General features: G+C 36.6%; 3 protein-coding genes across 3 annotated transcripts; 1 reads left to right on the top strand and 2 right to left on the bottom strand.

The window, feature by feature from the left end:
• Positions 1–184: 184 nt before the first annotated feature.
• LOC17900804 (kelch repeat-containing protein At1g19460) lies at positions 185–1,625 on the bottom strand. The gene has a single exon (XM_006304455.2). The coding sequence runs from the start codon at positions 1,620–1,622 to the stop codon at positions 393–395; it is 1,230 nt and encodes a 409-aa protein (XP_006304517.1). The 5' UTR covers positions 1,623–1,625; the 3' UTR covers positions 185–392.
• Positions 1,626–3,951: 2,326 nt separating this feature from the next.
• Positions 3,952–7,460, top strand: LOC17897101 (sugar transporter ERD6-like 4). The gene is made up of 17 exons (XM_006304671.2): positions 3,952–4,453; positions 4,576–4,638; positions 4,746–4,835; positions 4,963–5,022; positions 5,106–5,171; positions 5,262–5,327; positions 5,426–5,501; positions 5,607–5,671; positions 5,757–5,849; positions 5,955–6,035; positions 6,117–6,201; positions 6,308–6,354; positions 6,420–6,482; positions 6,568–6,627; positions 6,713–6,778; positions 6,864–6,923; positions 7,007–7,460. The coding sequence occupies exons 1-17, from the start codon at positions 4,259–4,261 to the stop codon at positions 7,232–7,234; spliced, it is 1,464 nt and encodes a 487-aa protein (XP_006304733.1). The 5' UTR covers positions 3,952–4,258; the 3' UTR covers positions 7,235–7,460.
• Positions 7,461–8,042: 582 nt separating this feature from the next.
• LOC17899461 (3-ketoacyl-CoA synthase 4) lies at positions 8,043–10,350 on the bottom strand. Its single transcript, XM_006304619.2, has one exon. The coding sequence runs from the start codon at positions 9,808–9,810 to the stop codon at positions 8,272–8,274; it is 1,539 nt and encodes a 512-aa protein (XP_006304681.1). The 5' UTR covers positions 9,811–10,350; the 3' UTR covers positions 8,043–8,271.
• Positions 10,351–11,052: the final 702 nt, after the last annotated feature.

The following is an 11,052-nucleotide window of genomic DNA, read 5'->3' as shown; positions in this document are numbered from 1 at the left end:
AAGTGTGCGAACTAGCCAAAACATATACGTAGCTGTAACTAAAGATGCATTTCAACAAGTTTTGGTGAGAATATTTTATACATGCAGCTATAGCCAACACTTCTTACAGCTCAAGAAAAGTGTTCAAGGCTATAAAAATCATGTAAAGAGTATTATTATTGTCCACAAAGGGCAAGAAGGACGAGTTACTCCTCTAGAGGCCTCAAATATTTGCTCTCAGATCAAAAAAGCGCTAAAAGATCCTTAAACTCATCACCAAAAAGACAATTAAGCCTTGAGGCTAAAGAAAAGACTTGAATATCGTTTTTTTTTTTTAAAAAAAGAGAGAGTCATACTGAAATCACATAAACATATATAGCTGGAAGAAACCATGGGCATGTATGCATCAATCATCAAATGGTAAGAGTTTGGCAAAGCCGAACGATCAGGAAGTTGAAGCCTCCAAGCACACAGTCGAGTGATTCGACCTTCCCCCAAATCTCACCTCCTTCACGTCTATCCAACGCAATGATTGCGCACCACATACCGTTTTCCCCAATGCAATTGTTACTGCCCAAAATCACCAGCTTTCCACCAAAATTGGCCATTTCAGACCGATTAGAAACGAGATAACTAGGCAATCTCCCTAAAGATTCACCTTTCACAGGTCTCCAAGTCTTGCCCTTTGGATCATATACGACTATTGGATGTCCAAGAGTAGAGTGAAGATCGATTGTATACAGCATATCATCAACCACACATTGCACAGGACATGACACTTTCCACAAATTCCTTATTGGAGTTTCACCGACGGATTCGTCCCATTCACCGCCTCTTTTCGGTTCGTAAACCAAACTACGTTTATTATCCACGATGTAAACTTTGTCTTCCATTACCACAGATGCCCCGAACTCGCAAGACGAAGTGGATTTAGGGTACGGACCAGGCAAAGATTCCCAAATCTGTTTCTCTAGATCGAACACTTCGATCCATTCCGACTCCGATGGTCCCCGCATCGTGCAACCTCCGATAACGTAAATCTTTCCGTCAATTACTCCGGCGGCTGCACGGTAACGACCCCTTTTCATTCTCGGGAGCGAGCGACACTTGTGAGTTCTGCAGTCGATGACATTCATTAACGGTAAGCGTTTTCGGTCGAGGACTCCACCGATTACATACATCTCTAAACCGATTGTGACGACAGAAGATCCATAAGGCACGGGTGGAAGTGAACCGAGTCTGGTCAATCGTAAAGAAGAAGCCTTGTCTCGATGGAGAATGTGCCAGCTTGGGAGATATACCCCAGGGAGTCGGATCGATGCATAAATAAACGTTTCCGAGAGACCGAGGCGGGAACGCGTTTCGTAGAGACTTGACGAAGCAATCATATTAAAAAAGTAACTGGAGACGGATGATAGATTTGGGTAATTACATCTCCGGACGAGTGCGACGCAGGCTTCGGTGACATCGTTTGGAATTGGGAAACATATCGAACCTTTCTCTTCTTCTTCTTCTTCTTCTTTCTTCGGCTTCTTGTTTTGATTCTCGTTTCTTGTCGCGATTCTTCTACTTCTTCTTAAACCTCCTTCTTCTGGTTTCTTGTTTAGATCGCCGTCACCGGAAAAATCAGAGATATTAACCATCGTCTCGTCTCTCGTGTCGCGTGTGGGGAGAAGTCAGCAGCTGAGAAACAGAGCCTGATTTGGTTGGTCTAAGCGAAAACAGAGCCTGATTTGGTTTTTGAAATAAGCTCTCGTGTAATCTCTACTTATTTATACCCACAGCTTCATTTGTATTTTCAACTTTAAATTGTGGGCTTTCGAGCCGAAAAGGCTGAGCCCTTGTTAAAGCCCAAGTTTGGTTACTAAAATTAGGCCTATGAATCCACCAATTATCAGCAAAGAAAATTTCAGAAAATAAACTCATTTGATCCAAAGCTTTTTTTTTTTTCCAAAGCTTTTAAATGTATAAAGTCGTGTTAACTATATTCGATAGATCTATGTCACGATAATGGAAATAAATGTGACATGTACAACAAGAAGTACCATCGTGTTGCATGTAATCGTCATAAGTAGGTGAAAATCGTGTTACTTACAGATAATAAACCAAAATAAATATGGGAAATAATCTGAGAGCATGAGACCAACTAAGCATGAGTGTGGGGACGATGGAACAGAGAGCTTGTGTCGGGATCCGGGAACGGTTGCAAAAAGATGAGAAGAACATAAGCACTTACACGTGAGAGATGAAGAAGGAGACAAAAGAACACAGAACAGTGATATACGAATCTACATCGTTGGGTCAACAAGAATATTATTATTATTCCCTTTATTATTTGTATATATGTTAATGAGCGATGGATGAATCAGAGCCTATGAATCATAACCCCCAATAAGACGTGTTTGGTGTGATATCTACTGGCTTTCTTTTGTCGTGGTCTCATCGACCTTAGCTTTATCTCGATTTAGAAGTTTTCGTAACTTATGAGATTTCGTGACCTCAATCATGCATGTTGATGTTCTCAAGGCAAAACTATTGCACACACACCCTGCCGACGTTATTATTAACAATACACATATCTCTTATATTAAATAGATCTTGCTGAGTATATTCATACATATATTTTTCGTATAGGCTAAGTATTAAATCATTTATATTAAAAATCAAGTTTTTTGTGTTGGTTTTAGCCATTTTTGTCACGAAATGATATTTTAATTGAAAACTATTGCCGATATATAAACAGATCTATAAAAATTTTGATAATATCAAATATAGTTGGATTTCTAGAAGAGGAAATTCCTGTGCTGATACTTTAGCTAAAGCTCCCTTACCAAATGATCTTTCTGTTTATTACTATTCTTATGTTCCTCATTTTTTGATTCAGCCTTTGTACAATGATAACATTTGATTTTCAATAAAGCTTTATGTGTTAAAAAAAAAAAACAGATCTATAAACAATGTTCTGTGTCTAAATTAATATTCATTTAAATCTGAAGTATTTTAAAATTAATGACATCCATGTATTATTCATTTACTAGAAAACAAATATCATTATTCGAGCTTATCTAATACTATATATATAATGTCGCTTGCATATTTATGACCTATCGACATCATCAGTATCAACGAGGTATATGAAATGTTATAAAGTTGAGGAGGCCTGATTCGAGTATTTTATTTCTATTTTAGTTTTCCTTTGATACGAAATGAAAAAAACACATAATAGTACAATAATTTAATTTTTACAAAGACATCAATTTAGTATCCTTATTATATTTGCTATATTTAAGTTTTAGCTAATAATTTTCCACCTCGATATCATTATTCCAAATTTTTTGGTGTTGTTCAACAACATATGTATTTTGTAGGTTTGAGTATAAATGGTAATGCGACTTTACTAACAAAAATAATGTCTAGTTGCCTCATATTGCTATATGGGAAATTTGAATTATTGTTTATCAACAAACACTATATCTTTGAAGTGGACTGTTTACCTTAACAAAATAAACACAATTTTCAATACACAAATTTTTTAACACTCATATTAGCTAAGATCAACAAGTGAATTTGGTTAATACTTAATAGTGTCATATACTCAAATTCTCATATTTATACAACATATAAAAGCTCATAATAGTTTTTTTTTTCTTTCAAAAAGCTGTATAAATGAGGTTGTAGAAGTATGTAGAAGTCTAGAAGATAACCAAATCAAAGCGATTATTAGTGCTCGTAGATGTGATTATGTGAACATGGTGATATTATTATATATAAAAAAATGATATACACAAGAAATGAAATCAATAACTCGAAAGCAAGCAGACAAAAAAATTATACTAGTAAATTCTTCTATATAAAAACAATTATTTAACGAGTTGTTAATTAAATTAAGATATTTGTTTTTTTTTTGTCGACAGAGGAAAAAAAGAAAGATCCACCTTACGAATTCTATAAATCGATATTAGGCGAGGCGTCTGAGGTGGAAAACTATGAAACAGTCTGCCTCTCTCCACGCATAGGCTCAAAAGCTTTTTTACAACCCATGAAGAAGAAGAGTTTTTAAGCAATCAAAACAAACATCGTTTTCATTTTCATCCAAGCTTTCTTCATTATATATTTTCCCCGTATCAAGTTTCGTTTTTTTATGATTTCATATCTGCATTTTCCAGTTTAGGATCGACATTTCTCTCTCGACCCTTTTCTTTTTTTTGTTGCCTCAGAAAGATTCGTCTTTCTTCTCTAGAGATTGCGATTGTTTCGTAGTTTTAAGAGATACAAAAAGATGAGTTTTAGGGATGAAACGGAGGAGGGTAGAAATGATCTTCGGCGACCCTTCTTACACACGGGAAGTTGGTATCGGATGGGTTCGAGACAATCTAGTATGTTGGAATCGTCTCAAGTTATTCGTGACAGCTCAATTTCTGTCTTAGCTTGTGTTTTGATTGTTGCTCTTGGTCCGATTCAATTCGGATTCACTGTAAGAACATTACCACATAAATCTCTCAGCTTTCATATTTTTTTCATTTTTCTGCTGTTTGTTTGATTGATTAAGCAAATTATTAAGTTCTGGTTTTGATCTCTGTATATTTTTGTTTTCAGTGTGGTTATTCCTCTCCAACTCAAGCTGCCATTACTAAGGATCTTGGTTTAACTGTATCAGAGGTAAAAAAAGGTTTCATCTTTATTTTACAACTGTTCTGCTTTGTTTTTATTTTTAAAACCCTGCTTCAATATTTTCTGACTTCTAGGTTTCTTGTTTGATGTTTTAGTACTCTGTTTTTGGGTCTCTATCCAATGTGGGTGCTATGGTTGGAGCAATTGCAAGTGGTCAGATTGCTGAATACATCGGACGAAAAGGGGTATCATAGTGTTGTTTCTTGTTTCTTTTAACTGTTCTGTTTTTTAATTTTGTGACAGTATTGTCACAGTAATATTTTCTTTCTTGTTGTATCTTAGTTACTGTTGTTATTTTTTCCTTCTTTGCAGTCTCTAATGATTGCTGCAATCCCCAACATTATTGGATGGCTGTCGATATCATTCGCAAAAGTGAGTATTTGATGTTCTCAAGTTCCTGATATTATTGGCCTATCTCTCTAACTACCAAGTCCTTGTTCTTGGCTTTTCTCTAGGATACTTCTTTTCTATACATGGGAAGATTGTTAGAAGGTTTCGGTGTTGGGATTATCTCTTATACGGTAATGCTAAATTCAACTAGCAGTTTGGTTTTTCAGCAACGTTTATTTCGAGTATAAATACATTTACACAACTTTGAATCACGATTTTAGGTGCCTGTATATATAGCCGAGATTGCTCCACAGAACATGAGAGGAGCCTTAGGTTCAGTTAATCAGGTTTGTCATGTTTAATTAGCTTCACTGTTTTCTTTCTGCCTTTTATGAGCTAATTCTTATATTGACATCAAAACATTTAATATTTTGGTGTTCTGTAGCTTTCTGTTACAATTGGGATAATGCTGGCGTATTTACTTGGTCTCTTTGTTCCATGGAGAATTCTTGCTGTTTTGGGTAACTATCTAACATATGGACTTGGCTTGGGAGAAACTATACCCAATTTTTTAAAATCTATCAATACTGTGTAATCACTTTCTTGTTTGTCTTCTTTATGTTTAGGAGTATTGCCGTGTACATTGTTGATACCTGGTCTTTTCTTCATTCCTGAATCTCCTCGGTGGTTGGTATGCCTTCTGAACCGAGTAGCTTATATTATTAAGTTTGTTGCATTGCTAGTTATCCTCAAGTGTTTCAGTCTCATAATTGTAGGCAAAGATGGGTTTGACAGATGATTTCGAAACTTCATTGCAAGTTCTTCGTGGATTCGATACTGATATTACTGTTGAGGTTAATGAAATCAAGGTACTGACTACTGAAGAATGCTTTGATTTGATGATACTGGTTTGTGAGATCAAGATTCTTTAAATGTTTTGTCTTTGTCAAATTTCCATTTTATGCACTGTACAGAGATCTGTGGCATCATCTAGCAAACGTTCTGCAATTCGGTTTGTAGACCTGAAGCGCAGGAGATACTATTTCCCACTGATGGTACAATTAGTCTTACTTCCGGAACTAAGTTTTATCCACACAGGAGAGAATCTCACAAGTTTTCTGTAATCTGTGTTACAGGTTGGTATAGGGCTCCTTGTACTTCAACAACTTGGAGGAATTAATGGCGTCTTATTCTATTCAAGCACAATTTTTGAATCCGCAGGTAGAACCATATATTTCTTTTGATTCTTGGAATGCTTCTAATTCCTAAGACAGAACAAACAGATTTCTTATCATGCTTCTTTTGTTTCCAATTATTACTTACTTAGGGGTGACATCAAGTAATGCGGCAACATTTGGAGTTGGCGCTGTTCAGGTATATAATTTCATTCTAAGAGACATAAAATTCGATTTTTTAACCGTTGGTTCATTCTAAACCAGGTAGTGGCGACTGCAGTAGCGACATGGTTGGTGGATAAATCAGGTCGTCGACTTCTGCTCATGGTGAGGAATATCTGAGACTCGTATGTATATCTTACAAACTCTGAATATATATAACATAGTATTGTCATTTTCTTCTGAAATGAAGATCTCATCTATCGGGATGACGATAAGCCTTGTTATTGTGGCAGTCGCATTTTATCTTAAGGTAACATTTAAACTTTTGACATCTTTATTTCTACTATCAACAATATCGAGTTTAATATTGTTGAGTTTTCGTAATCTCTTGTTAGGAATTTGTATCACCTGATTCCAATATGTACAACATTCTAAGCATGGTTTCCGTAGTTGGAGTTGTGGTAAGTTGTTTGTTTAATTCATTCCATGCCAACAACTAAACATTCACAGTATGTGTGCTAAATCTTGCTGAGTGGTTCTTTACAGGCTATGGTCATTGCTTGCTCTTTAGGAATGGGACCAATTCCATGGCTGATCATGTCTGAGGTACTGAATGACAAAGATGTTACTTCTTGTTAAAATCAGAACTGAAAATCTAATCTTTGCACTGATTAATTTTGCCATAACAGATTCTTCCAGTCAATATAAAGGGTTTAGCCGGAAGTATAGCAACTTTGGCAAACTGGTTCGTGTCATGGTTAGTCACAATGACTGCAAATATGCTATTAGCTTGGAGCAGTGGAGGAACTTTCACTCTCTACGCTTTGGTTTGTGGATTCACTGTGGTCTTTGTGAGTCTTTGGGTTCCTGAGACTAAAGGCAAAACGCTTGAAGAGATTCAAGCTTTGTTCAGATGATCAAAACAAAGAAGAAGAAGATAATACACAATTTTTCACTTATGATTACTCCATTACAGATCATTCTTTTGTGCACCTCTGTGTCTGTATTTCTTGCTTTGTTCAGTGTCCTCCTTTTGGACATTTGATTATAATTTGTTTATCTTGTACAAGCATATCATTTTACTTTAAATTTGATTCTTTGTGTAATTTTTCGGATTCTTGAGATCAATAGCAATAACTTGAGTTAAGTTAATAGAAAGACAAATCAGAAAAGCAAATTTTGATGTTTTGGATCCAACCATACCATCACCATGTGATAAGATGAGCTATTTTGCTGTTTGGCGAACATAAAGGGACTATTTCCTATGCAAAAGGTGGTCGATTTGAAAAAGAAGATAATAATATAAATAAAAAAATTAGAATCAATAATAATATAAATAAAAAAGTTAGAATCATTGTTTACACAAAATTCTTTGGCATGTTCGACGGTCCAATTTGACAACTCTTAAAAAACTGAAACCCCAAGTAAACAATACTAAAGGTCACGATCTTACCTTGCAAAAAGTAAATATAATACCAAGACAATTTCATAAGTTACAAGTTACAACAAGAACGTTACGACTGTCTATTATAAAACATGGAAAATGGTTTTGTAGTAACGGGTCACATCCTCCTCAGACCATTTAACCACAACGATAATGACCAATTAGTAAAAACGACAAGGCAAAGCTGGATAAAATCAGTTTTATACTACAAAAACTCCTCTTTGCTTATCGGTTACTTTCAGTCTTTCACCACCACTAGGAAAACTCACAGGTTTAGACAGTAATAACAAAGAACATTTTATTTTGCATTTTTTTTTTCTGAGTTCGTCATTACACATCTAAGATCTGACGCTGATGTAACTCAAATATCACAAAATCTCCCAAACACATAAGAAACAACAACAATCACATTGACATTGTCAGATATCAAACCTAGGGTCTTCTTCTATAAAAAGAAAACAACCATGGATGTGAGTTTCGAAGTTACAATGCCAGGTCCTCGAACAAAGCCTAATAACTCAACGTTACCGGATACTTGTCAATACAATCTTCCCAAGGACTGTTGTTCGAAGGTTTCACATGCCTTAACGCTTCCCAAATGGCGCTGTTACATTTAAATCCGCTCCCAAACGCAATTTGCCATACGCGATTACCTCTTCGCATCCTTCCTTTGGCTTCAATGTAAGCCAATTCATACCAGATGGAGCTGGAAGATGTGTTCCCAAATCGATGAAGAGTCATCCTGGAAGCCTCAACATGAACAGGTGAAAGCTGCAGATTCTTCTCTAGCTCATCTATCACTGCTCTTCCACCAGCATGGATACAGAAATGCTCAAAAGCAAGTTTGAAATCCGGGATATACGGTTTAACTTTACCGTTGAAAAGCTTCTTCACAACTAGAGTCACAAAGAAGAGAATCTGCTCGCTTATCGGTAGAACAAGAGGACCCAATGTTGTGATATTGGTTTTGAGAGTCTCCCCTGCAATCGCCATTAGATCTTTGGACAAAGAGACCCCGGTTCTTCCTGTATCGTCCTGTTCTTGATAAACGCAACGGAAAGCTTTATCGTCTGCTCCACGGTGAGTCCTGACAACATGTACAAGCCTGTACTTAGACCGTCTCTTGTCCTTGGACTTGTTTGATAGCAAAACCGCAGAGCCACCAACTCGAAACAAGCAATTCGGTATCAACATCGATTTCTTGTTACCGAAATACCAGTTCTGAGTGATGTTCTCAGTTGAGACAACAACCGCATAAGTGTTCCTGTGTACCAACAACATGTCTTTAGCGAGATCCACCGCAATAACTCCAGCACTGCAACCCATACCGCCGAGGTTGTAGCTTCTAATGTTACCTCTGAGCTTATACTTGTTGACAATCATCGCAGATAACGAAGGTGTCGGATTAAAGAGACTACAATTCACAACAAGGATTCCAATATCCTTCGGATTCACATTAGTGTCTGCGAAAAGGTTATCTAAAGCACCAAACATGACCTGTTCAGCTTCTTTTCTAGCAGCAGCCATTGAAATTCTGGGAGGAACATAATGCATAGCTTCAGGGACATAAGTGTCTTCCCCTAAACCAGAACGCTCAAGGATCTTGCGTTGAAACTCGAGAGAAGAGTCATCGAAATCTCCGGTGAGTTTAGAATGCTCCATGAAACGAGAGTAAGGAGCTTTGAGGTGATCAGGCGGGAGATAACAGGAGAAATCAACCAAGTAAACGGGTCTAGGCCTGGTCATGACATAGACGGTTAATCCGAAGACAAGGAACGCGGAGCAGATGATGATACTAACCAGATTGTACTGGAGATGGATCCAGAGTTGTTTGAGATCGTCCGGGTTCGTCTGAGAAGCTTCGACGGAGATAACAACGGCGAGAGGGAACAAACAGAGAGTTAAGAGATTGGAGATTAAGTAATGGTAACCCAATTTTACATACTTGAGATTCACGCTCTGGAGAAAATCCGGTAGCCGCCGTGCTTGTCGGATCTGTACCCCAACTGAGCCATCACCGCCGCTTCGTGATTCTCCGGCACCGTCCATTGTGAAGCACTAACAGATAAAGAACAGAGAGTCTGAATTTTTACGGAAAAATGTGACTTTAAGAAATTGAGTCGTCCTTTTTTTATATACAGGCGCTGGTGAAAAGGACCGTAAAGGAGACAACTTTGACGAAAAGACCCACCAAAACACGCAGAGTTTCGAAATGGAATAAAACGAGCTGGACTTGAGAAAACCCAGGAAGTAGAGAAATGTCAGAAAACTAGGGTTTTGGTGGGGGGAGTTTGAAAACGAAAGAAACGGAGAGGGAAACAAAAACGAAAAAAGAAAAACCCAGAAATAGAGATGGTTTCGAGAAACGGAAACCAAAGGTGGTGGTGGTGGAGGAGGAGACGGTCGGGGTCCACGTTTTATTATTTGAAACGAATCTTGACGAAGCAGCACTCACTCACACACCAAATTAATATATACGAGAAGACAACAGAACCGGGAAACGTGATGATGCGTCGTGAGCTGTTTTTTTTGTTCTTTTCATTTTGTTTCCTTTTTAGAAAAGAAATCACCATATGTTTTTAAAATTAGTGAAAAAAAAAAGAGATTGAAATTAGCCAAATTCCGTAACTGTAATTATTATTTTTTGACAAGTAAAATGTTTTAAACTGGCGTGAACACAACGAAGTTTCCTTTCTTTTTGTTATAAGTTCTAATCTGATAAGTTTGGTTTAAGATAAATCACTTCTTATTACTCTAAACTGCTATTGATCAAAAGTGATACGTTTGCCTTTCGTGAATATGAAGTACACATTATTCCGTCTGGTATACTTAAGTGCTAGTGTACTAGTAACAAGTTATTCTAACATTGTCCTTTTAGTAAATTTTGAACCATAATGCAAGAGTAGAGTGATACTTTCCAAAACCAAATTTATAGGAAAAACATTTTTTTTTTCTAAAAATATTTTGTAAGGATCTACTGTGACTGAAGAAATAAAAATCTAAAAGTTAACAGCGATGCTGACTTTATTGTAAGTTTATAAAACATATTTAGGAACTTAAAACGTGGCAAATCTTATAAAAGTGGTATCCAAATCTCATTTGGAAGCTGAGATCTCTATCATGCTTTTTCGAATTTTATATTTGCTTGAAACTGTAACATTCACGTATTATTACACCATATAAGCCCATTTGGTTTATTTTCTTAAAGCCCATTTTTGCTTAATAATGGGCTTTGATGACTGATCTGTTAGGAGAGACTAGAGAGCGATGTACAATTACAAATCTTCTTCA

This window comes from Capsella rubella, unplaced genomic scaffold (genome assembly GCF_000375325.1).
Source record: "Capsella rubella cultivar Monte Gargano unplaced genomic scaffold, Caprub1_0 scaffold_1, whole genome shotgun sequence".
Taxonomy (NCBI): domain Eukaryota; kingdom Viridiplantae; phylum Streptophyta; class Magnoliopsida; order Brassicales; family Brassicaceae; genus Capsella; species Capsella rubella.
Note: the sequence above shows the minus strand (reverse complement) of the source record. Positions and strands in the feature narration are given on the sequence as shown.

Excerpts from the sequence above, each read along its gene's own strand:
- LOC17900804 (XM_006304455.2), bottom strand. The coding sequence starts at position 1,622 with ATGGTTAATATCTCTGATTTTTCCGGTGACGGCGATCTAAACAAGAAA.
- LOC17897101 (XM_006304671.2), top strand. The coding sequence starts at position 4,259 with ATGAGTTTTAGGGATGAAACGGAGGAGGGTAGAAATGATCTTCGGCGA. Across the intron at positions 5,023-5,105 it reads TGTCGATATCATTCGCAAAA|GATACTTCTTTTCTATACAT; the intron begins GTGAGTATTTGA and ends GCTTTTCTCTAG. Across the intron at positions 6,628-6,712 it reads CAGTCGCATTTTATCTTAAG|GAATTTGTATCACCTGATTC; the intron begins GTAACATTTAAA and ends ATCTCTTGTTAG.
- LOC17899461 (XM_006304619.2), bottom strand. The coding sequence starts at position 9,810 with ATGGACGGTGCCGGAGAATCACGAAGCGGCGGTGATGGCTCAGTTGGG.